The sequence below is a fragment of the Cebidichthys violaceus genome, unplaced genomic scaffold (assembly GCF_023349555.1).
Source record: "Cebidichthys violaceus isolate CVI_PGR_0920_01 unplaced genomic scaffold, fCebVio1.0.p SCAF_9, whole genome shotgun sequence".
Classification (NCBI taxonomy): Eukaryota; Metazoa; Chordata; class Actinopteri; order Perciformes; family Stichaeidae; genus Cebidichthys; species Cebidichthys violaceus.
In genome coordinates this window covers 13,219,646-13,245,609 of record NW_027176975.1, presented here as the reverse complement: position 1 = coordinate 13,245,609, position 25,964 = coordinate 13,219,646, and the positions used below count along the sequence as shown (strand labels likewise).

Sequence of the window (25,964 nt, the reverse complement as noted above, 5' to 3'; positions counted from 1 at the left end):
AACACAAAATAACATATATTTACATTTAGTAAATAATTATTTCTGAAATTATTCTCTGATGGCAACATAGGCTCAGTGACCTTTGCGTGCTACTTTACAAGAAAGCAATATACAAAACAAGGCGTTCAGGAGCAGATACAAAAGTTGTACTACACTAGACTTTGTATATAAAATGTTCAAGGATTCATGCAGCTGGACTATAGAACATGCTGAGCTACAGACTACATAGTTCATCTTTGAGTACAACAAAACTATTTACTCTATTAGAAATTATTTGAGATCAAACACAATATATTCATAAAGCATCTGTTAGAATGCTAAATATGCATGTGCAAAAAGTGTTAACTGCTGTTTTTCCAAGACATTACAGAACAAGTAAAAAGTCCCAGGAGCGTCCCCCCCCCCCTCCATTTTACTATCATTGAGAATGCTTTATGAATACAATAGATCCATGGATTATACAATGCACAACTTCTCCTCTTTCACAGCAGTAAACATGAAAAATAAAAGTACCTCTGTCAAGTATTAGTCTTAAAGTTTTATTTTTTTATAGATCTTAGACATCTATTTATTTACAGTGTAATGCTCAAAAGTCAGAAATCCCATCGCACTTCAATGAGACACACACACGCACAGACACGGTACTAAAGGAGATAGAAGGAACTGAAAAGAGTAAATGGATGAGAGAGGGCTAGTACTGCGAAGGAGCATGTACCCTTTTGGTCTTTATCCTTGCAGGAGTGTCCTGGGGGTATCGAGATGGTGAGTCAGTGAGAAAAACCTCTACATCATCAGGCACTTCTTCTAGAAAGTTGGAAGGAACAAGTCCCTTGTGTCCATTGAGCTCGCCCTGAGGAGTAAACAAGGACAGTAAGACTGCTGCTGTATTTAACTCTAAATGTTGCGCTACAGTTTAACAGTTAAACTCCCCATTCTTTGACGAGGTGCATAGGAGGTTTCAAATTAAAGCTGCGATAGAGTTGAGAGATGGGAGGATGTCTTCATGTACACAAGCTTGTATGTTCGACTTCTCATCAAAAGAACCAGATATTTTCCAATGCAGTTAGCTAGTGCTTCAAAATGTAAGTCGCATAACGTTGTCTATGGAAAACAAAATGAATGGGACTTTTGCTCACTCAAAATAAGCCCTCCCACTTCCTGACTCTACTGACCATTTGCTTCCTCAACATAGAAGCACGTGAGTCTCCAATGTCACTTAACAATACATTAAAATAGCCTTTTTTGTAGTTGTGTAGGTTTAAGTTATTACCACCAGTTATAATTACACCTACTTTGTTTCTGAGATAGACATGTTTTTTTTCCCATCAGGGTGGAATGATGCATTGCTCTAAATGCTACAATATCCAATGAGCTGCAACCGCCATAGCTGTGGCAAAGAATCCAGTCATGGGTGTAAATGAGAGATTTGACAAATTAATTTAGCTTTGCCATTGCAATAGCGAACAAAACTATAATTGCCATATTCATCCAATTCAGCCATTGCCTTGTATGTCTTTGTATCAATAAATCATATTCTTTCCATCTTTTGTACTGATGATTCAACAGGGACCATTGCATGCATACCCAAGTCCTGGAAATGCATAAACAAATGAATCCTCCGACTTCACAACTCTATGAGTATGTTTTTATGTAAAACTCTAGCTTCTGTAGCACACCTGTAAGGATGAATTGTGCACTAAATAGTCAGGGGGGGAAACAGATGTTCAACAGACATGGAAATAGAAATGTTTCACACTTACATAATGAAAACCATCTTCATCTATTTCACCAAAAACTGTGATGACATCACCGGCACAGAAAGTCAGTTCAGCCTGTCAAAGAAGAAAAGATCCTTGAAATACATTTGGCTTGTACTTTTCCTGTTGTTTACAGCAGTATAAGTGTGCAGAGGACTTTCCAAAACATCAAAATGTACTGGGGTTTGATGAGTTTGAAATGCTGTGCTTCCTTCTCCAAATCAATGTGATGCATCTTAAACACAAGTGTCAATTCAGTCTAGGCAGACGAACTGTTGCAACTGTAAATGCATCAAACGTTGGAAATTTGAAGACAGGATTGCAACACACTGGGCACATCTGTCCTACAGGATTTTTCGAGAACACACAGACCAAACATAGCGCATGTACAGTATGTAGGAGACAGGTTGACACAAAAGACCAAACCGAGGAGGGGAGATGCTGGCTCAGGCAATGCATGAGGGGCTGCATTAATGACCACCAGGGACAGAGGGCCATGGCCCATCATCTGAAGCCCACCTCCTCGTTTGCACTCCAACAAACGGGGGAGGAAAACACACACAGTGCAGACAGTACCGTACCCTCCTCACCCTCACTCACCTCCTCATTCAGTCTGTTGCCCTCATACTGTGTCGGTGGCAGTGCCAATAGAAAGGTGAGAATAAGTGAACGGGGAGGTGGGGCAAAAAAAAACAGCACGGGAAAGTAATTCAATCCTAGCTTACACAATGCTAACTGTAACTCCTCATTCAACCTCACCTTTGTAAATACAGGCTCTTTTCACAGCAGCCATTTTGACATGTCATAGCAGGGTAAACACAGGTGTAATTGATCTGATTAATTATGGTCCCATTCTGTTTAGTGTGTCACAGCCATTCCAGTGAGCCAGCATGCACAGTACCAGGGCCCTGGCCTAACTAAATGGAACATCATAATTAATGGTATTAATAACACCCGTGTTTACCCTGCAATGACACGTCAAAGTAGCTGCTGTGAAAAGGGCCTAATTCCCTGAATCGCACTGAAAGCAATAGTTCGACATCATCTTACCAAGAGTTATACAAGAAGGTCGATACCACTGGTTTGAAGCGGTAGCTAAGAGATGATTAGCTTAGCTTGACATAAAGACTGAAGGCAGGGACAGAAACAGCTAGCCAGGTTATTTCTGAAGGCAACAAAATCTGCCTATCAGCACCTCTAAAGCTAATTTACACGTTGGAAGTAGCTGTAGACAGCTACCTTGGCTCTGTCTCTGCCCCTCTTAAAACTACAACTTGTCATTTTTACATTTTGGCTTTTGTCCAGATTAAACAAAAAGGTGTAACGGGGGTATTTAGTGTGCTTTAGAGATGCTGGTAGACAGATTTATTAAACTTTTGACAGAGCCAGACTGTTTCCCCCTGCTCCAGTCTTTGTGCTAAGCTAAACTAACCGAGCTTTGTAGCTTTATGTTAAATGGACAGACACGAGTGTGATATCAATATTCTAAGCAACATAGTGAAAAAGCCTACTTCCAAAAATGTCAAACTATTCCTTTAAATTCTGAGTTGATAAAACAAACATTAAATCACCTCATCTTTGTGCACCTCAAATACAGTGTTTTTACACAGTTTTTATGCATTTGTTTTAACATGATGGTAGTGACAGGATGAACATGACAAAGTGAATAGCTGGAGACATGGAGGACAGTACCTCTACATCAACGTTAGGGGAGCTCTCTCGGGGGTCATAGTCGTACAGAGCCACCATTCTCCGCGTTGACATTGGATGTTGACGGCCACTCCGTCTGTTCCTCTCTATGGAGATGAAAAATAATAACAGAGAGAAAAAAGATTAATCAGTGGGAATGATGTAAAAACTTTATTGATGGGTGTGATGACCTGTGACGACACACAATAGCCTTGCAAGTCCAACAAACTTTGTCTCTCATCATCTGGCTTGCAAGGTAAAGTATTCCTATGTTCATAGGGAAAGCTTAGCGGCAGCAAATATAGTGGAAATTAGCTAAAAGCGTGAAAGTGAAAAAAGCAGTAAAGATGAAGCAGAAGAGCATCTAACTGGAAACAGACCTCTCTTGGACTTTCTGGACCTGCGATTTATTGAGCGGCCATCTTTGAAACGGTCACAGTTCACTTTACAGGAAAGCAGAAAAACATAATTAAGTGGGAAGAGTATAGAAAAGGAAAAATGCATCAGTATAAGACGGTTCAGTAGAGCATTAAGTGTGTGATATAGACACAGAGGGTACAAGGGCAAAAAAAAAAAAAAAAGTGGTCCTGAGGAAAAATTATGCCTCACCTAACTTCTCCACAGGAGTGTTGAGTGGAAGAAAGCCCTGTTTGAGGAGCTGGTCCATCATGTCGTCATCCTCCGTTTGGATCTCAGAGACCATGTTACAGGGGATCAGACCCACTCGGTCTCGGACTTTCGCCCTGTAGAAGCCATCTGTGTCTTTATTCCCAAAGACCTAAAGAAACAACAAAGTGTTAGTCAAAAACAAAGACAGATACCATAATTCCTGCAACTAGGGTTGGCAAAGATTACTACTATCTACATGTAATTATAAAGGCATTAGCTAAGACAACATTTAGGGGATTAGATTATTAGGTGTTTAAAGAAAGTATTTTTTTTAGCTAGGTATAAAACATAATCATCTGTAGGCCAGCACCTTGATGATCTGGCCCTCCTTGAATGGCAGCTCCTCATCAGCAGCATCGGGGTTTGGAGACATGGACATGGGGTCATAGTCAAACAGAGCCACGAACACACGGGTCATCTCGTCCGGCTCTGATTCCTCATAGTAATCCGGGGAGCGCCGTCCCCGCCCCTGCCTGCGACCGCCAAAGCCGTCTGAAACATAGAGGAGGCCTCTGCTGCTACTACCAGCCGTATACAGCCACGCTGGCTGTAGAGGCAATGAGAGCAGAAGATGTCTCTTTGTTAGAGCTGACAGGGGAGAGGGCGATGAGATGCATGTCTGAACAAAGAGCCAAAGATCGAATGTGATAATTATGCTTTTTTTTTTTTTTTTTTAAATCTCTTTCACTTTGAATATGGTACTCCTGTTGTGTTCACGCACCAAAAGCAAAGGATGCTTTTACCAAAAAGGCTTGGTACAATCGGAGCACACCGGGGTTCTTTGTTCACACATCTCTGCTTGCTGGCGTGACATTCTCTAAACATCATAGCACAGTGATAGCACAGTACAACACAGCACAGACAGGAAACACATGTCAAGCAGTTTTTGGGGTGCAAGGGAAACTGAATGACTGTGCGCACAAGGAGGACACAAGTAACACTGCACTATTGTTCATTGCTGTTTCACTGCCTTATCTCGCAGAGGCTGATTAACATGCATGCTTTCCTAGGAGTGGACATGATGAGGAGAGCATTCCTGTATCAAATGCAGGTGAACGGTCATGCTTTTACGCCACATCTGGAAACAATGTGCAGCGAAAAAGGGAGGCACGTTCCCAAGGGAGATAACACATCAAATGCCCCAGCAGTTCCTGGCAGCGCAGATATCAGTGAGGGGGAAGGGATGAACCTGATATCAGTTCCCCATGCTTCTCATGGATCACCATGTTGAATGTTTCAATGGCAGATTGTAAGTCTGAATGATGCCTCAGAGATCTTGCAACCAACACTAACTAAGCAACTGAAAAGTGATTTTTGAAAGATGTAAAATGTGCTTCAATGGTGTAAAACCTGTTTGACTTTGATGGCAGCAGAGTTGATAAATGTGCAACAGAGTTAGACCAACAAGGCAGTCTTTCCTTCTCACTGTATTGTAAACGGCTCATGCAAAATGAAAGCAAATGGGCTACTGGCTCAAGAAGGCGGGAGGAGAAGGAAAAGAGGAGGTGGCAGAAAAGCTTAGTTAGAGGAGGGCAGGCTAAGTTAGTGTGGATATGGAGGGTGAATGGGAAGAGTAGGAGTGAGTTGGGGTTTTTTGGGATTGAAGGTGTAGGAGTACATACAGGGAAGGGATTTTCATTCTCCGAAAAACAGGAAAAGGGGCCAGTCTTGTCTTCCCCGGTCAGCTTAATTCAGCTAAGCTAAACTAAACAAAAGCAGCTAACTGTCCAGAACAAAAGACCACCATATCACTGCATGTGTTTCAAGAAAGATTCTTGGCCTTTTCTGGCATTGTCAAGGTGAATTATCATAGTCAGCTGCACCACATACCATATTGATCCTCTGAGGACATAGATCGCCATATCCTGCGCCGAGCTACACTGCCATAGTAAACATCCTCCTTGACGGGTGAGAGGTTCCCCTCACTCCCCTCACTGTTACTGTCCATGGTGATCTCTACAGAAGACACCAATCACAACGTTACGGTCAGAGATCCCCCGCACACACACTCTGCTCTACCCCATGGCCCATTCACTCATGCTAAGACAGTAGGATGATGAAGTTGCCCTGAGGTGGGGGGTGTACAAGGCAACAGGTTTCACTCTGGAGTCACTGGGTGTAAAACAGCAATGCTTGCACTGTTGCGGGGAGGTCAAATTGGGTGGTCATGTAAACATGTTAACCCACAGTAAACACAGGCAAAGGGAGTGTATCTGGGATAACTTTCCTGCAAAACTGCATGTGAACATTTGGCGAATCCAGCTTGTGAGGATGGACAGCTAAAGAGTGTGCAAACACCCCACAAAATAAAGGTCTACGTGGTTGTTTAAGCGCTATGGGAGAGATGTACAGCTCGGCTCACATGGGTAAGGGAAACACATGGTATAAATAGCACAAACATCAGTGGCCCTGCAGGTGGGGATGACGCGTCTCCTCATGTGGTGACCTCACTAACCAATGGATGGGATGGGCCGTTGCTGAGGAGGGTTGCCGATGTGAACCGGCCTCCTCCCCGAGTGGTCCAGACGATCAGCATTTCCATAAGATGATGAGTTCCCAATGATCTTTAGAGTAAAAAACAAAAGACACAAGGTTAGAACAACAAATTGTCTGCATTGTGAAGATAAGCAAACATTAAAAAGAATCCCACAATCCTGGTAAAACAACTAAAAAAACCATAAGAGCAAATGATTTGACTTCCATTTGTCCTTAGGGAGGCAAAATAATATTTTAAAAAACAATAAGAAAAACCAACAAACCATTAAAACAAGTAAATCAAATCAACCCCCAACACAACAACATGGACTGGGGGTCAGGACGGGTCAGATGTTTAGCTAAAGACCATTTGTTTGGTTTGTTTTGTTCTGTGCATGTCAGCTCCTTAATGAGAAAAGAAAGCAAATGGCAGCACAAAAGACAGAAGTGATGAGTAAACAGAGAGAAAGAGGATGAGAGGAAGAGTGAAGTGTTATCAAAAATGAATTAAGATTGTATTACAACAATCACAACATTTAATATATGAAAAATTATTATGAACAAGAAGAGTATTTGCTGAAACAAGTGGAAGAGGCAAGCAACAGGTGATGCGTATGGGTTGAAAGGCTAAATGAATAACCGCAGGCTGCAAAAGTCTTGATCTAGCTTTATTTTGTATATGAAGCAATGAGAGGCAGGAGATGCTGCAATAATGCTTCAAGCACAAGGTGGAGCGATATGGCTGCAGCTGAAGGGTGAGAGTAACCATTGAGAGTAACAGATGAAGCCTGCAGCCGAGAGAAGGCAGGGGAAGAAAAGACAGGGGCAGCGCTTCCCCATTCATTGCACACATACTTTCCTTTAAATGGAACCTTTCCCCTCAAAGACATGAGAAGTCAAAACTTAGTTAAATGGCCTTTAGGTAATTGAAAGCTTTACTTTAATACCACCTGACATACAAGCAAAGTAACCCACTCAAAATGAAACATTGAATCAGACCAAACATGAACATGTGATAACTTGTCATAAAATGAAAAACAAAATGCCAAATGAAAGAAAGAAAAGGGGGTAATCATAAAGAAAAACAGACAACATTTAGAAAACAGAATGGCTGCAGCTTGCTGATGAATAGTACAGCAGAAAGTCTGAATCACACACCAGCGGCTGGTCCCGGTTGAGCCTGGACAAAGACTGGGCCCTAGCCTCCCTGTGGGGGCTGTAATAGACCCTGTCCAGCTTGTTCAGCCTGCCCTCGCTCAGAGCCCCTTCCCTGGAGTAGTTTCGGGGCCCGGCCTCCCGACCAGGCCCAAAGTGCTCCCTGTTCCTAAAGTCACCCGTGTGTACCGACTTGGCTGCAGTCACTGGCATATCAGAGAACTCCTCCTCCACGCTGCACTGGCGGGTCAGAGTTCTTTTACGGCCCATTGCCAGCGCCCGCCTTTCTACCGGGCCTTCACAGTGAATGATGTGAACGGGTCCCCGCATGGGGCTCCCATGAGCGTAGTACCCTCGATACCCACGGCCTAGAGAGCCTTCTTCCTCACTGCCGCAGTCTAAACCACTGTCAGGACTCTTGGTGTTCTGGCGGTTGGGTCGCACCAGGCCGCGGTCGTCTGCGTTGTAGCCGTAGCGGCTGTCGGTGAAGCGGGGGGAGGAGCGCTGGCGCTGCAGGTGGCGGGAGTTATTGCTTTGCGTGAGATGGTTGTGCATGTGGGTTTGCTGCGGGTACATCCTTCGCTGAGTGTGTGGCGTTCCGGGCCGCCCGCCCTCTTCAAAGCGCAGGCGCTGGCCCATGCTGTCCATGCAGTCCGACTCTTCCTCCGCCACCTCGGGGATGCTGTGAAGACGCTTGCTGCGGAGCGACTTCTGCTTCACCACCTCCCGCTGGAGATCCCAGCAGTCTCTTTCCTCGGCTAAGTCCTGACGCTTGTAATAAGCCTTCAGTCATGACCAGGAGGCAAAGTTCCACAATTTCAAATTTCAGTTAGTCAGTTCAATTCAAAAGGTTCAGTTTAGATTTTTTTGTGAGGAAGGTTGAAAAAGTTTTTTTCGGAGGTTTTTAGAACAGGCAGGAAACAACACAGTATGTGAATAGAACAAATGGGGGGGAAAGACAAAATAAAGACAGAATTAGTTATTTGTGGCAATGTAGTAAGACATGCAGTCTCATTCCGTGAGGAGAAAATGGCATGCTCTGAACAGGAATCTGAGAAGGCTCAAGTGTGGAGTGATAACTGATAAACTGGGCACACAGGTTAAATGTGGAGAAGGGAATTTCACTTGTGAGAAATTGGAAATATCCAAACAAAAAATAAGTAAACAGGCTTAGTTAGTGCCACGGGTGAGGGTTAAATGAAACATCAATGTGCATGAAATGAATTGAAACATCTTTTTTTTTAAAGAACAAAATGAAGCTGGGAGTGGAAGAATCAGCTGCTGAGGACATACTGTATTAGGACACTTCTTTAGCAACAATTTCAAATGTAGTGAAACATACAGAACTTCCTTCAGTGTGTGGAAAAAAACAGCAGAAGCAAATTTGACAATTCATCTTACTACTATTCCCTCAATATCTAATTAAATCTAATTAAAATTCATATTTTTATATCATAACTATACAGATTTTAAAATAATGTGTTTACAGAAATAAAAGGGGGTTGGACTATGTGCAACAGTGATTCACAAATAGATGACGATGACAAAAAGGAGATGCAGCATTGGTGTATTTAAAGAGTTAATACACTAATGACTACTCATCATGAACAACACATCACTGTACACATTTACACAGGGATAACCTTCCCAATTGTGCAATGATTTTGTACCAATTTCTGGTAGCAAGTCTACTTTAATAACAGAGGATCAATCAGCCACTACAGTACCCCTCACCCTCATAACATGATGGCAGATTGCCTTTACATCCACACATCCCCACTGACAGACCAAATGAAGACAGGATCATGTACTGACAATGTCAACATTTACATTCACAATAGGAAAATTAAACATTTGGACATGACAAACATAAACAAGCGTGAATATTTCCATTTAAGTACTCACTTAAATGAGATTCCATGTGCACTTGATATGACCCTTTGATACAGTACAGTATATTAAAATGTCCACTTAAAAATCACAGTCTAACGTTTGACTTTAACACTTGTAACACTTGAGCATGCGGTACACACAGCCATTCCTATGAGCTCAGCCTTGATTGACTAATGCAGTGCTGGAGGGGGCGGGTGTAGGAGCAGGCTGGGGTGGGACTGCTGATTCAGCTAAAACAAGGCAGGGGAGCTCAGCCAGGCAAAGCCACGACGGGCCTGGTTGTAGAGACTGTGAGAGAGAGCGGGTACCTCTGTAGGTGGCACGACTCCCACCGTAAACCCCTTGTTCCCCATTGCCTCTGGCCTCCCCCTGGCCACTACAGACTGAAAGTGTGCAGTGTGTACCTTAAGAGTGTTGTGAGAGTTGATGCTGCGCCTACGGCCTTCCTCCAGTTGCATCTCAGAGTAAAGATCTTCCTCATCCTCCTCCATTATGTCAGACAGGTCCGAACCCCGGCTGCTCTCTGTCTGGTACTCTTCACTGTGGCTGTAGTGGTGATGGTGATGCTAAGGGAAAACCAGAGAGAAAGGTGAAAGGTAGCATATTAGGTAGAGTTAAAAGTTTTATATTCTTATCTTTTTATTTTGGTGATATCTTTGGTGCTGGATTATGTGACAGTAATCACTATTAGAGACTCGGACACCACCAAACAAGTGCAGAAGCAGCTACAAACTTTAATTGGCTAAACATACAGAATTTCCTTTAGCTTTAATTATTGATATATCTATAAAAAAGCCTACAGCTATTGCTTGATTTCCAATCAAAGCCAGAGTGTGGTGTACACAAAGCTGTGTGTGTTGGTGAAAACTCTTGAAGGCTACACAATGTGCACTAAAATGATGCAATTGTTTTGCCAAAGTAAAATTTTAGTTTACAACTGGATTCGTAACACTTGGTGAACACGTTTACAAGACTCTAGAAAATAAAAGGATAATATTTTTGCAATACAAATGCAGATAAATGCAGACTCATTAAGAAGAGGTTTAATGTGATATGATGTGATTTGATTTCATTCAATATGGTTTTGCCTATATGATGTAGGTAGTGAATCCATGTTCTTACCAGAAACAAGTGATACACATTCACCGCTTGTCTGAGCACAGCTTGCTTTGTTTTCTGTAAAGTACCTGTCTGCCCAACTCTGAGCCTCTGAGGAATTCATCCACCGAGGCTCCTCTCCTCCTCGCATGAGGAGAGTCATAGCCATCCTCCTCCTCGTCAGAGTTGAGTGGATGCAAGGCGTTACCTCGCTCACTAAAGATATTTCTTTTCTCAACCTGATAAAAGAAATGTTATTTAGAATGAAAAAATATCCAAATAAGTTAGTATAACATTCCTACCATCACAGTTTTTTTTTTCACAAAACCAAGGGAAATATTGGGTGAGCTATAAAATGTTTCAACTTTTTGTTAATGTAGTTTCCTAAACATTTTCAAGAGGCATGCAGTTCTAACATACCAATACTAGTTGTTGTGTAAATGGCTTTTAAAGCATGCTGACTTTCAGAAACAAGTTAACTTACCCGGTTGCCCTCGGCAAACACTCTCTGGGCAGCTTCCCTGGCCATGGCCTTGGCGAGGATGTTGGGGATGGGGACTCCCTGAGGCTGTGGCAGGATCCTCTGAGGAGAGGGCGATCGCCGTGGCTGGAAGTGCGGCGGCTCCAGGTTGGGACCACGCATGGGAGGGAGCGGAGAGGGGGATCGCTCCCAGAGCTGGGCTGTCCGAAGTCCCACCTCATGCTCTTTGGTTTCTGGCTCTCTGGCACTTACTAAGGGTTTGGACTTGGGCATGGGGTGGCTCTGGAAATGAGTCTGGGGATGAGGTGGGGGTTGGCACACGGGCTGTGAGTGCGGCTGTGCGTGGGGCAGCGTGTGGGGCTGGGCTCGAGGCAGAGGCTGCACCAGGGGCTGAGGATGATTCGGGGGGTACGTTGACGGGTAAGGAGGATGGGTTTGTAAGTGTCCCGGATGGGACTGTGGGTGGGCCATATGGTGGGAAGGTGCAGTGGTTCGTTGGGAGAGGCGTGGAGAGCCCAAGAGATTGTTCGGGATGATGGCCACGGGCGAGTCCTGGGACTCTCCTTGTGTTGATAACGTCCTTACAATGACTTCCCTGGCCTCCAGACACTGAATCCTGTTTAACTCCACGGTCACATAGTCTGCTGTGGGGTATAAGACCTCTGCTATCTGTATTCACATGGGAAGCAGAGATTTTTTTTTTTTTTTACCAAAGGACAATTAAAAATGTCAGGACACAAAAGTACATACTCTGAAATCCTACTATCATACAAACTAACTGCCTTTCTAGCTCTCACACCTGTTGACTGAAGAGAAATATGTGATTATTAAAAATCACTAAAAGACACACCCAGATTTGTAGATGTTGGAGCTTAAGCACAATAAAATGACCATGTTAAAAACTAAAGACTTACAGGCCTGTTGGAAAAAGGTCACTTTTTCTCTCCATCAAGCATGCAGATTTTTGACACATTTGATCACATACACACAACAAAAACATTAGCTCCTTGTGGAAAAGGTATTTTATACTGGTGCAGCAGCATGGAGCCTATGCCAGCTCTCCTTTTTTGAAGTTATATCTGAAGTGATGTCTGTCCCAGGGAGCTGGATATAAGCATTATATAATTTCTCCAGGAGATGGCAATATAGCACTACTCATAGATGTCACCGTTGAGGAAGGCAAAACCCTTTTGAAGACTTGTATTATAAGACTAACAAAAATACTTTTTGTTAGTTTTTGTAGACATTCGTTACCTTTTGTCCCTTTGTGCACACGGCATAGCCAATCACACTGGCCCCGTTGGAGGTTCCTGAAGACGTCAGAGGTGGCGGCTTCCATCTGACCTGCAGGACCCCCGGTGTCTGACCACACTGGACCTGCACCTCCTGGGGAGGGAGAGGGGGCCCTGGGGAGCACAACACACACACTGGATAAGGAGAGAAAAAAAGATACAGCTCAACAGTGGCCGAACCATTTCTGTTGATCACAAAATATCAGTGCTATGGACTTTCCACAACAGCATTCAATAGCCATTTCATAGTGGTATTCTTGGGTAACTGAATTATGTGTTATTAATAAAGTACTGTATACAGCCTAACCTCATGGTATTACCAAGAATTGTATTATAAACATAAAAATCTAAGTCATTATGCAAGTATTTTTGATCTAAATAAAATGAAGAGTTGATATGTGCTGTGATACACTGTGCCATTGACAGCCGAATGTATTATCTATTATATTCAAATATTGTTATTTGTAGAATGATTTTTGTTATATTTATGCTCATTTCTGTGATGTGTGTCCCCAGATTCATTCATATGCGCGTAATGCGCAGGCGTTACATTGGCAGAAAAAGCAAAGTTTGCCAACATGCGACCATCAGTGTATGTGCAGCAATATCCTGTTGCCAGATTCTCGCTGACAATATTCTATAGAGCATAAAAAACACAGTTTGCTATTTCCACAATGTGTCAGTGCTGCTTGCATACTAAACAACATACCCATCTGTGCAGTGCTGCTGCTCCCCTGCAGTCACACAGTGAGAGAGAGTGAGCAGATGCAGTCAGCAGTATCTCCAAGCTGCAACGTGCAACTGTTTGTTTGTCCGAGAATCTCCATCAACACACAATCTTGATCACATTTCTATACTGACTGACAGCCACCAACACACACAGAGTCTTGGAACAGCAGCAGTGGTTGTTTGGAGATTTAATTTCCTCTTGTTATTTTCAAACTGTCATAAACAACGAGGTCCTCAGAGCTGAATTGAGTGTATAAATGAATATTTCAGTGGAGCCACTATCATTAATACTGGACGCAAACAGCAGACACTAATTTGTAGTCAGGGAGTTGGAGGCTGCTCCGTGTGACTAATAATAATAAAAATGGTATCGCTAAGAAGTAATGAAGTTGTTTGGAGAACCCATGCTGGGTGTGAAAGCCTAATATAGTGCCTCCAGACAATGTGCATGTATTGACAGCAGTTGTTCAGCACCGATACTGACACTGTTTCAGACGCTTCTAATGAACATGTTCAATAGATAGATTTCTTAATGAACTCGCAGCATGTTAGCTCATCAGCTGCCAACAGAAAATGTCAATTCAAACTTCAGCCCTCTCTCCCTGTCCTCCCCTCTCTTTGTCTCTCACTACCTTTGTACCTAAGTATCTGCACCTACATTTGGCTAACTACACAGTATCTGTAGATTTACAGACACAAAACAATGCTATAAATGTGGCTGGCTGTGGAGACAATCACATTCTCACTTTAAAAGATCCCCGTAGCTAGACAGTCAGGCTGTGAGACCTGACTTAGTGCTGGCAACAGCGAAGCATCACCGGGTCTCATGGGAGATGAAGTCCCAGAGATCTACGCTCACTATTTACAGTAATTTGGCTTCGAGAGACACTGTTTCCAGTGTAAAAGCTCCATTCAGCAAATGCTTCTTCAATGTTTTCTCATTGCACTTTTTTTGTTGTTGTGTTTCTACCATATGTGTGACTTATCGCAGTAGTACACACACAAATCCTTAAGGGCAATCTAAAAGTGGCTTGGGAAAAATTAAAATGGCTGAGATGTTTGTCAAGTTTGTAAATGTAATAGGCTTGATAAATGCTTGGTAAATAAATAGATTGCTGTGTTGGATGTAAATTATCCGACTGCTTTCATTTTGAGATACGAGATGACTTTGAAAAAGAATATTAGACTACAAGAATGGCAATCAGATTGGTGGTGGCACGAGAGCAATGTTACCCCTTTATCATAAATATACCTTTTACACAAAACTTACAAAATGCAGCCAGTTTGTAAGTTTTGTGTAAAAGGTATATTTATGATAAAGGGGTAATACATTTAATACATTTCTTATGTATCTAAAAGAAATGCCAAAACACACCTCTAAATGTGTCTGCTAAATGTGTATAGCAGAAAGTTCACTTCAACAACTTTCTAAAGCCCCCAAGTGACCTACAAAATCTTTTTAGCACAGCAAAGTCAATTTCAGCAAGAGTCTAAAACGACGCTCTAGACCCTGTGAGATTGTACTAGGGTAGGGCACTGCTTTGAGCTAAATGTTAACGTGAAGATGTTAAGCAGGTATGATGTTATTATGTTTACCAGCTTAGTTTTGTGTGACAGCATGCTAACAGTTGTTAATTAGTATTTACCACTAAACGAATAGTACTGATGTAAGTGTGATTAAGTGGTTTTGTAAGAGTTGGTCCTCATCCTGAGGGGGATATGAATGTTTCATCGCAATTCATTCAATAGTTGCTTCAAAATAAACACAAATGTCAATGGTAAATAGTCCTGCACTATGTATATATATATATATATATATATATATATATATATATATATATATATATATATATATATATATATATATACATGTATTGCCTCTTTCTAGTCTTCCAACGAATCAAAGCGCTGTACACTACATGTGCATTCACCCATTCACACACACATTCATACACTGATGTAGAATGCAGATGGCATACAAGTGTCACCTGCCCACCAGGATCTAAACTAATTCACACACTTTCACACACTGATGGCACGGCCTTCAGGACCAATTTGAGGTGCCTTGCCCAAGGACAGTTCGAAACCCTGAAAGAGCCGGTCTGACCTACCTCTGAGCCACGGTCGCCCCTCAACCTTACTGTGTTGCTAGACAAAAAGTCAGGACATCTCAAGAGTCATTAGGATACATTCTCTGGGAACTATCTGTACGCATGGCAATACTTCAGTCTGGACCAAAGCAGTGGACCGCGAGACCAACCAACAGACCGACATTGCCATCCCTTAAGCTATGCTAGCGTGGCTAAAAATATCCCAGTAGGTCTAGCCGTGCCTATAAAACCATACAGCACAAAGAAAGAAGTCCCTGCATTTCTGTGGTTTACTGGACAGATACAAGTAATAATGTGAGTGCTGTTTTAAATGCTGACCTGCAGGCTGAGTGCAGAACTCCACAGAGATTTCCCTCTTCTCCCTTTGATCCATCGGAAGCTGCCAAGGCACCTGATGTGGCTGTGCCACAACCTTCACCTTGTAAACTGTCATGGGCTTCAGGTTGAAGAACTTGTACTTATAGCCCCCCGCCTTGACCATATCGTACTCTGCACCATTGAGGAATATGGTGTGACTGTAGTTGCTGTTGCTGGGCATCCAAGAGAGCTCAGCTGAGACCTGCGTGATGCTGTCCACCCGCAGGTAGTAAGGTGCCACCACCACGTCCTTTCCCACGAGCAGAGTGCACCGGAGCTCGTCCGACGGGCCCCGGTCAGTGATGCTCTGCACTGAGATACGATAGGTGTTTGTGATCAAATTGAGCTTTTCAAGAAGAGTCTTTGTCCTGCCCCCGTAGGGGACACTCATGCGAAACTCCTTATCCACCAAGACATTGTAGCCACTGATGGAGCCCCAGCCCGGTGGGACCACAGGAGGATCCCAGCCAATGATCACACTCTTGGCCAGTTGTTTAATCAGGTTGATGCGGCGAGGATAAGGCACAATGTCTTCACCGACCTCGTCAATGCTAACATCCAAGGTTCCTGTCCCATTGCTTGAGGAGCCCAGGAGGTCCATGCCCAAGCTGCTGGTGCTTATACAGTCTAGTTTACTGTCAGACAGCAGGCTGCTTATGCCTGTTCTTGTTCCTGTGCCAAGTTTCAATCTCTGAGGCCCCAGGCTACTGTGGTTGAGGTAGCCAGGTTCTTTAGCCACTGTGTCCCTGTGTTGGACAGAGGGTGTCTCCTCATCTTGGACAAATTCCACAAAATTGGATGGGACGAGTCCCCGTTGTCCATCCAGCAGCTCTCCTGAGAAACAAAAAGCCGATAGTTGGTATTGTGGTGATATTAAGGATAGAGGATTAAACGATACCAAGGCAGGTCAGACCTTCATAGAAGCCGTCCTCATCCATTGCCCCGTAAACGTAGAGATACTTCCCTGCCACCAGGGGAAGCTCTGCCTCAGGATTCTCATTAGGCCCGTCATAAGGATTGTAACTACAGCGAAAAACATAAACGGACAATTCAACTGCAGGCATGTTATATATTTTTTTATGTAAATCACTCCAGTTATCTATTATGTATGTCAAGGAAAAAGTATTTGTTGAGTGCTGCTTTGAAAATATTAAATTTGTTTCTATTTTTATAAATGTATTCTGTTTTTGAGAGAGCTGACTACAGTGTGGGTTGAAAGCTCTGGCCCTGTTTCACATATTTGTGCTCTGAGGATTTCAATTATTTTTTGTGCTGACAGGTAATTTTCTTTAGAGATAGAAACACTGAATCATCTTTAAGACCACAGCCTCAAGCTCTGTGAAAGAAATCAAATAGTCTCAGCAAGATTTGTCCATGACTTCACACTGAGCAGCCAGTTCAGTTTAGTGGTATGTAAAGGATATTTGGCCATCTCTCTTGTGAGTTATCTCTCTTTCTTTGAACGGTCAACTGTACAGGGGGTTGTTTGTTATGTTAGCACAAAGCTCCTGTTAACACTTACTCTGAAAATGCAGTGACAACCACTAAAAGTATTTCCAGTTAAAGCCCTATTAAGCCCTAAGCCTATTTGTAGGCCTCTCCTCGATTATTGCATACCCATAGTAAAGAGAGTGATTTTCGTCTAAATATTGTGTATTTTAATAGTTTTGGTATTTTAGAAAGCTGACACTTGTGAGATTTGTTCAGATTTGTAAATATCAGTATATATGTTACTGGTTAAGAGTACATTAAGTTGGAACACAGCACAAATTGAAATTCTTTATCTTCGATTATAAATTAATCCAATTTTGATAATGTTGTTTTAATGTTGTAGTTGAAAGCTCAAACCTCTCCCAGATCATAGCCCAATGGGTTGAGAGTCTCTCTGCACAATGTTTTCTTTGATAAAGTGAAGCATTCAAGAGCTAGAGAGGTTTGAGTGCAGAAATTTCAGCTGAGGTCAACCAAAATGTCATTTGGTTCCAGCTGTTCCATTGTAATTTTATATAGAATATAATTATATATTTCACTTCTTTTATGACTAATAGTGTTCAATCTATCATATGCAGCAGTTTGGCATCATTTAGAGAGCCTGGATCCTCTCTGAGCCTGTTTATGTCTGTCATCCATGGGATTTTCTCATCTGGCTTCCACTCCAGGTCTCCTAGCTCAGCCTATGGTTGGTCGATTTCAGTCAATGGACACTCCTTAGAAGCGTCTGAGTCCTGGCTACTGAACAGACCCATCGTGATTTTGATTGATAGCAGCGTTAGCCAGTGGGGAGTAAAACCGTGGCGCGTCACCTGAAACGTGCGCAAAAGCTTGCCTAAAATAAATCCCATCCCCCCACGGCACCTTTGTTAGACAGACCCTTGTTTCTACATTTCAGAGACGCACCGGAAATACGTAGAAATATTGTTGATGGAATTAAGTGGAGATTTACAGCAGAACAACGAAAAGGTAAGGAGCTTTGGATGATTTTGAAGGATATTACGCATTGTGTGTCTGGTGTTTGTTTGCTCACAGCCTTGTGAGAGTTTACCGGAGAGACGATCTGATGGTAGTTCTGGAATCTGTGTCGAATGCTCGTGCTTTTTGCTATCTCGGCTGTCTATGCTAACCGTTAGCTCTGTTATGCTAACTCGGAGAAGAGCAAGTTATGGCTAGAAATACGTGATTTTGTGATAAATCTTTTATTTGCGTACAATAGTTGTGTAGAATGGTGTTTGGAGTTTGTAAAAATGTCTTAGATTGTTTGTTTTAAGCAGATTTTTTATTTTTTTTCAGTAAAAAAAACATTTATATTCATAAATTGTACACATGCATAAATGGACTTTTTTCGACGGTAAATGCTACAGCGGACCCGAATTTAGGTCCGTCGGGCTTAACAGGTTTTAAAGCACTATAAGGAACTTCATAGAACTTGTTAGGAACAGTAAGGCTCTCATCCTGCACTGATCGGATTACTAACTCCAGAAAGAGGTTGTATTTTTGTCTGAATTCAGTTATTCAAATTAAACAATATATGTGATAAATAGGTGTGAGTGGGTGTGCACGTACCTGTACCGAGCAATACACAGACGAACCTTCCCTGTGAATCTCGGTTTGGACCTGGTAGTTGAGCTGAGCTCTTTGTCCATCTAGAGAATGTGAAAAAGACACAAATAATTATTAATAATTACTTATTTTCAACATCAAATTCTCCTTCTTGTTTGTTTTCACCTTTCACCTCATTTTCAGAAAACCAGAGCGGCAAGCATTCTTAATTGAAATTATGAGCAAATTTCCCAATTTGAGTTTAGTATAAACGTTTACAGAGAGTGTAAAAGCAAAAATACTGGGTCTGTTCAATCGGTGTCTTTGCTCTGGAAGTTTAGGAGACACTTTTAAATGTTGTCACTTGCTGTTGGTGGAAGTTCACATACCTGACAACCGGTTTTCATTTGGAAAAATGGGGCAGAATAAAGCATCTAAGTTGTTGGGGATTCTTCTCTTTGCAGCCTCACATTGTCATTTTGGATAATTAGAAAGTTTTGCCTTGTGCGGCTTGAAGTTTGTTAGATGTCAAGCAAAGTGTAAATGGGGAAATATGCAATAAGGCACAAACCATATGGGAAACAAATAGACACAATCAGATACCTCAGGGAGGAAAGCCCGTGCTGGGCTGCTGACTCGACCGCGAGTGAGGAATGTTGGCTTGACAGAAAGGAGCTCTGGCTTGTCTCCACTGATCTGGAGTGGACGAATGAACTCAGATATCAAAGATCTGCTTGTTGGAGCCTCATTGCCTGTGGAACAAACAAAACTTCTCTCATCAGATCACAATACAACAGAACTAATATCAAACGTGTGACTCAAAAGAAAGAGCGAGACAGAAAACAGAAAAGAAACTCAACATTTTAACATTGTGTCTGGCATTATCTAAACACATAGTGATTTACAATGTATTAAAATGTAATGCAAACCACAAAAAAGTACCAATAACAGTAACAGTAATTGTACCATGACATGATCTACTCACTCTCCTTTCAAATGTACTACTATTTTACAAAAAAGGTTTTCAAGCAGGTTTCATTAAGGTCAAAATCGTACAGAACCGTACTTTTCTGTTTCCAAAAATTTGTTAAAAAAATAATAATAAAAGAAAATTATTTAAAACTTTAATTGTTGAATGATACATACTACTGAAATGAGTGAAACATTTGTATATTCACAAAAGCAAGTCAAAAACAAACAGGGAACAAGTTTTTCCAGCTAGAGGCTGTTTCTCACTAAGATTGATTATTTCATTAACAGTTTGTGTTTACTGCAAATTAAGTCAGAAGCCTCTCAGACTTCTAAATTAAGCTGCAATGTGTTCAACTCATTTTGAGGGAACGGCCTCCTCTTCCAATATGTACAGTGGAGTTACTGCCAGCAGCTCTCTCATGACAGAAATGATACATTTATTCAATTGCACAGCGGCAAATTAATTTAGTTTCATTTATTAACTTTGGTCGTAAATGGGATTTCAGCCACTTGAAAATATGACAATAAGTCAATATTATTAATTTCTCTACTAAAAAATACTTAATATATGAATATGAGACATAGAGTAAAAAGCAATAACTTAATCTCAGCATAACGATCCTAGACATACCTTTTCCTATGGGGGCAGCCAGTCCATTAAGGAGCTGTGAGAGGGATTTGTTGGGCGACCCAGGAGATTCACAAACAGTTAAGGGTTCAGTGCTGAGGATATCAAACTTCCCAGCCTGGAGCCGGAACTTCTCCAGCTCTTTTGAGAGGAGATTGAACTGCTCACTCTGAGACCGACATTTTTCCTCCAGCTCGCGAACTTTGGCCTGATGGTGGTGAGGGAGGAGAGTCGTCAAGAGAGGAGTGAGAGAAAGAGAGAGGCAGACAGAAAGACAGACAGGGGCAGGGAGAGAAAGGATAGGAAACATAGGACAACAACAGAAAAAACAATAAGGACACCAGACGATGCAGGACTGAACATTCTGCATACAGAAATACTAGAGGACATACAGTAGAGCCGGTACGTATATACGATGCTATACGTCTACTGTCTACACACATATAGGAATACGATTTAATTTAGGACTCATAACATGTGGATTGGTCATTACATAGAATTTTTTTTTAAATGACTTTAACCACTACTAACAGCATACAGATCACATGCACAACTACAGTTAATGCTATTAATACCAAAAATAAAAACTGTCTTGCATCAAGACAGTATGCACACCCAAACTACACAGTGTCTTAGAGAATGAGGCTGAGGATGTTCTTTAAATTTGTTTTATTGTCAAGTAATCCCTTATAAAGACCAAAACCAACAATAATTTTGTCCTACTAACAACTATTGTCTTATTCCTCTGTGCCATAGAGCTCCATTGTTGTTCAAAACAAATCAATGAGCCACACTGTCACACTGGGTAACATGCTCTTTTATAATGATCAACATGGGTTTTGTGGTTTATTTGAAAGGAGCAGTGTGTAGGATTTAATGACATCCAGCGCAGAGGGTGCGGATTGCAACCAAATGAACACACCTCCGCTCACTTCTCCCTTTTCATGCACTACGGTGGCCTCCAGGTAACATGAAAACGCAAACGGCTCTCACTAGAGCTAGTGTTTGGTTTGTTCATTCTGGCCAACTATAGAAACATGGCGGTGCAACATGGTGGACTCTGTAAAGAGGACCTGCTCCCTATGTAGATACAATCGACTCATCCTAAACTAACGAAAACACAATGATTCCTAGTTTCAGGTCAATATACACTAATGAAAACATAGTTATGAATAGTACGTATATTCCATTTCTGCTGATGAATCCATTTATTCCTACACACTGGTCCTTTAAGTCAATCCCACAAACTGAACACTGTCCTGCTTCTGTAAATACTCAGTAGAGCCCAAAATGTGTATTAATCTGCAGCTGAAAATAGTCCACAGCAAACTCACTATTTACTTCTGTTTGGGTTTGTTAAATGTAAATTTGTTAACATTTGCTAAAAGCTACAGCGCCCCTCTATTTTAGGTAATAATTTCGCTATTTTTTTTGTTACGTATGAAAATATATATTTGTGACAATACAGAATTTTTGGTTTTAAAATGTACATGTTCATTGTAAATAATTGGACATGGGACTGAAAGCCCCAGACAGGGTCGGGAAGTTAGTGCATATTGTTGGTCATGGTCATTTCATGGGATCTGTTGACAATGACAAATATATAAAATAACATCAGCCGTATACTTTAAGAGCAGGAAACTTAATTAATACAATAACAATAAATAACACTGACAAACTGAGCATGATTGTTTGGGCAGGTATAATGGAAATTCCAGGTGCTAGAGCATGATGTCTCAAGTTGAATGATTAATCATCAAAAATCACTTTTCAATCTCAAACTGATAACAATCTGAAGCGCAGATGCTCTGGAGGACACTGAAGCTACCATGGAATTTTTTTAGCACTGCCCAACACACAGCAGCACCCCCCTGTATACTGCAGCGCTCTCTATGCTCTATGTTCTGTTAAGACACAGAGTCCATTTCATGCACACAGATTGGTGCTGGATAGAACATGCTGTTAGCACACAGACAACAAAGGAAGTCTTGTAGTGAAATAGAATAAGTAAATTAAGAGGCATTAGTTTCAATAGCTTCATACACTTCTCAGCTGTATGGCAAATAGAGTTTTTAAAACACATGCTGAGTAACAGACATGCAATGCTACAATCTAAAGGATCACATTCATCACTGATCCTTTGATAAGAACACAGTCTTATACACTAAGAAAGCTAACATTTACTGTATGCATAGATAAACAGATGTAATGACTAATATTAATGTACTAGGTAAAAACTGAAAAGCTTTCATTATAAAATATCTGCAATACATAAAGACTTCCAGGCTTTTTTTGCAACAAAATTTACCAATTAAATCGATTTTCTCCATGAATTTATTGTAGCCTGAAATTTGTATTTGTTCACATTTAAACACACACTTTTAACACGTGTTTGGTCTTATAAAGTTAAATTTGCACACCTCAATGTGTTGATGGGCTTTGATTATGTGGGATTGAGGTCGGTCAGTGAGGCCCCAGGAATTCCTCTTTAATTGAAGTCGATCCATATTCTGAATCTTTTCATCAATTGTTAAGCGAGTGTTGCTGAATTTTTCTTTATGATCAAGTCAGAAAGACCTCCAGTTTATGCTGTCAGTCAAGTTCCAGACTTTCAAAAAGCTCTCCACTTGTGAGTTTGCTTTGATGGGAAATGTGAAACAGAGCTGAGTGGGTAGTAAAGCCCAAGAAAAGAAGCAGCCCTGAATATTTCTGAAAACCAAAAAGCAAAGAGCACACATCAGATTAGTTCTGAACTGATGTATGCTTTGTTACCTTTTACCTCTTGAGTACCACTTGTATAATTTATCATGTTTATCATTAATACAAAATGTAGATCATGATGAATAAATGTGCTTGTAATGTGGTGTTTCATCACCATGCCTCCTGGGCCAAAGTAAACATGGGGCTACTATTGACTATACTGGGAAAGGTGTCAAAAAATATTACGTAAATAAATAAAAACAATTCTGAAATACCTGCATGCTGTCCAAGTGGTTCTGTATAAGCATAAACACACACCCATTCAGTAAAAAGAGATGTAGGAAAGAAATAAAACACAATTACACATGTGATCACTCATACACATCTTGAAAGCACAACACACTTGAAATTACTGTCAGCTTTGACACCCGCTCATACGCATCATCACCTTATTACAATGCTAAAAGAAAGATGAAACAATAGATAGATAATGGGAGTCTGTTTACAATTTATTCACCTCTCTGAAAACGTCTATTTACACAACTTAGTTAAGTTTAAATGTGTAGCTCACAGGTAAATTTAACAATATTGTGAAAAGAAATCTTCTCAGCCCAGGATTTATATCTTAAAACATGAGAACTAAAAGTGAGGTCAAGAAGAGCAGGAAATGTTTCTAGGTATACACAGGTCTGCCCCGAGGCTGACTAGTCCCTTATCCTTCAGCAGCAACCACATAAACACACAGTCAACCCCCCCAGTGTCCAGACGCTCACCTCTAACAGATGGACAGCGCCTTCATGTTCCTTTTTTGCCTCAACCTGAGCCTGGGAAATACAGGGTGCAGTGTTTCAGTTCACTTCCATTTATATTGCAGTCACGTTCCAGTCTAAAACGCCAATCAAAGGCCTTTGCAGACAAAATGGAAACACCTTTTCATTCATTGGTGTTTTGGGTGAAAATGGTTGAAAAGAAAGCCACCGTCTCTGTCAACACTATGAGAGGCCACGATGAAGGATGACTCTCATCTGCACTTTATTTCTTTACCTCACATTTAACATTTTATAACAACCTTGATTTAGGCAATTCTTACTTAACCACAACCAGCTCTATATATTGTGGCTTTTTTTGCACCATTTTCACCTTTTATATTTTACGTTTTTTTTTGTTATCTTATTTAATTGTCAAAACAGTGAGTTATGCAACATCAACCTGAAACAATTATGTGCATGCAAGAAAGTTAATGTCATCAAGGAAGTTTTTGTAATTCAGTTAACTGAACTTACCTGTGAAGACCACTTGCCTGAGAGCATCTAAACCAAAGGTCAAACTACCAGCTTGGGTGCCGTATCTAATGGCTCTTTCTAAAAAAACAAGCTGATATAACAAATAAACAATTTCAAGAGAAGCAGACCATTTTTTAATGAAGTTTAATGCAACTGATTCCCGCATTACACACAGAAAGCTGCCCTTCTGGAAAACAGGGTGTTCAAGTGGCCTCTCTAGTCAAGAACAACCTGGCCACTGGCCCACAGGTTATTCAAATTTGAGAATACCTCATCTAAACTGTCCTGAAAATATAATCGCAGTTATCTCATTCTCCAACTGAAACCCGATTTATTTGTTGCTACAATATATTGGAATGCAGGTGTGACTTTGGCTAGTATTTCCTTCTATGATGATAACCTACTCTAGATGTTATTGAAAAAATTAACATGTTGCCAGAGTGTATATTTGAATGGTCGATTAAGTTACATCCAAGAAAAATGGCTTTGACTTAGGCTCTGTGCAAATTTGTGCAATTTTAACAATCAATAATAAATGAAGGAGGCTAGTGCAATCAAGGGGGAAGCGGTTTGGGTATTATAGAAGCATTAAACTGTGTAGAAATGTAGCATAGTTTCCGTCATTTTTCTTATGGGAACTAGAAACATCTGTGTTCCACATGAAGAGCATCTGTAGACTTTGCATTTTCATAAATCTACTTTGCAGGCAATTAATTTAGGAGAATGCAAAGAGCAGCAACTGTTTGAAGGAAGATAAGGCAGTAATGAGCTTCTGTTAATGAGAGAAAGAAGCTGAGAACTCTGCCTGCGAAAGGCGGACCGTGAAGTTAGAGCAACACTGCAGCAACAGCAACACTGGGGTACACACTGTTTCTAGAGAAGGCATTGGTGACAATTCCTATCATGTTCACACTAAAGTATCAGCCATCGCAGCCATTGCTATGCTTGCTTTGACATTACAGTCAGCTCCGGTGCACAGAGGCCCGACCATCAAATGGCCCGGGCCAGCATTTTTGCTTAAGCAAGCCTCTAAAAAGTGCCAAATCTACTCTGAGTTTTGAATGTTGGATTTGCTTGCTTGTAACAAACAAGAGGAGTGCTCCTGAAATGTTGAGCACTCGGGGTTTGGAGAGAGATAGACAGCTGAAGGATGGGGTTGAGAGGATGCACTGGGAGAGCTCGAGTAGTGCCAGTGATGAAAATGTTGAGAGAAGTGAGTGCAACAGCCTCTTTGCTCTGTTCTCTACAATACAGTATTTGAGTTGACTTTCACCTTTGCTGGAACAAAAAGCTCTTTGACTCATGACAAGGGCCCAGACTGCGCAAACTAGAAAGCCCAAAGTTCTGGTGCTGTGAGTATAAGTAGCCTGAGCTTCCTTACCTTCTGAAGAACTTCAATCTCCTGCTGCTTTGCATTGAGTACAGCCAAGGCCTGCTCATGCTCCAACTCTAGCTGCTGCCTCCGCTCTGCAGCCTCGCGCATATGCTGTCCGCAGGGGGTGCAGGGGTGGAGAGCCGGGAGGGAGGAGTGTATGGGGGGGAGCATAGAGAGGGCTGCTGTTAGTGGAACTAAAAATCCATCGGCACTGAGCCAACACAAAATGCATCTCCAGTCTTCGACTCCACACTCAGAGACAAC

At 41.5% G+C, this 25,964-nt stretch overlaps 1 protein-coding gene across 24 annotated transcripts in view; it reads right to left on the bottom strand.

The window, feature by feature from the left end:
- rimbp2b (RIMS binding protein 2b) overlaps window positions 1-25,964 on the bottom strand; it is a 75,982-nt gene that overhangs the window by 2,146 nt on the left and 47,872 nt on the right. For 6 of the 24 annotated variants that reach the window (XR_011102144.1, XM_068703102.1, XM_068703097.1 and 3 more), the window contains 22 exons: window positions 25,707-25,811; window positions 23,816-23,866; window positions 23,318-23,338; window positions 20,346-20,550; window positions 19,346-19,494; window positions 18,767-18,846; window positions 16,620-16,729; window positions 15,668-16,540; window positions 12,472-12,644; window positions 11,221-11,886; window positions 10,826-10,975; window positions 10,043-10,204; window positions 7,749-8,528; window positions 6,571-6,679; window positions 5,946-6,071; window positions 4,426-4,607; window positions 4,056-4,224; window positions 3,827-3,889; window positions 3,450-3,553; window positions 2,358-2,384; window positions 1,761-1,832; window positions 716-850 (listed from right to left, as the gene is read on the bottom strand). Coding sequence is in view for 23 of the 24 variants with exons in the window: in XM_068703102.1 (XP_068559203.1) it covers window positions 716-850; window positions 1,761-1,832; window positions 2,358-2,384; window positions 3,450-3,553; window positions 3,827-3,889; window positions 4,056-4,224; window positions 4,426-4,607; window positions 5,946-6,071; window positions 6,571-6,679; window positions 7,749-8,528; window positions 10,043-10,204; window positions 10,826-10,975; window positions 11,221-11,886; window positions 12,472-12,644; window positions 15,668-16,540; window positions 16,620-16,729; window positions 18,767-18,846; window positions 19,346-19,494; window positions 20,346-20,550; window positions 23,318-23,338; window positions 23,816-23,866; window positions 25,707-25,808 (4,509 nt within the window). In the remaining variant the exon portion in view is untranslated. Of the gene's footprint in view, window positions 1-715; window positions 851-1,760; window positions 1,833-2,357; window positions 2,385-3,449; window positions 3,554-3,826; window positions 3,890-4,055; window positions 4,225-4,425; window positions 4,608-5,945; window positions 6,072-6,570; window positions 6,680-7,748; window positions 8,529-10,042; window positions 10,205-10,825; window positions 10,976-11,220; window positions 11,887-12,471; window positions 12,645-15,667; window positions 16,541-16,619; window positions 16,730-18,766; window positions 18,847-19,345; window positions 19,495-20,345; window positions 20,551-22,762; window positions 22,910-23,317; window positions 23,339-23,815; window positions 23,867-25,706; window positions 25,812-25,964 lie in introns of those variants that run through there. The other 18 variants (XM_068703107.1, XM_068703110.1, XM_068703116.1 and 15 more) reach the window with 14 other exon arrangements.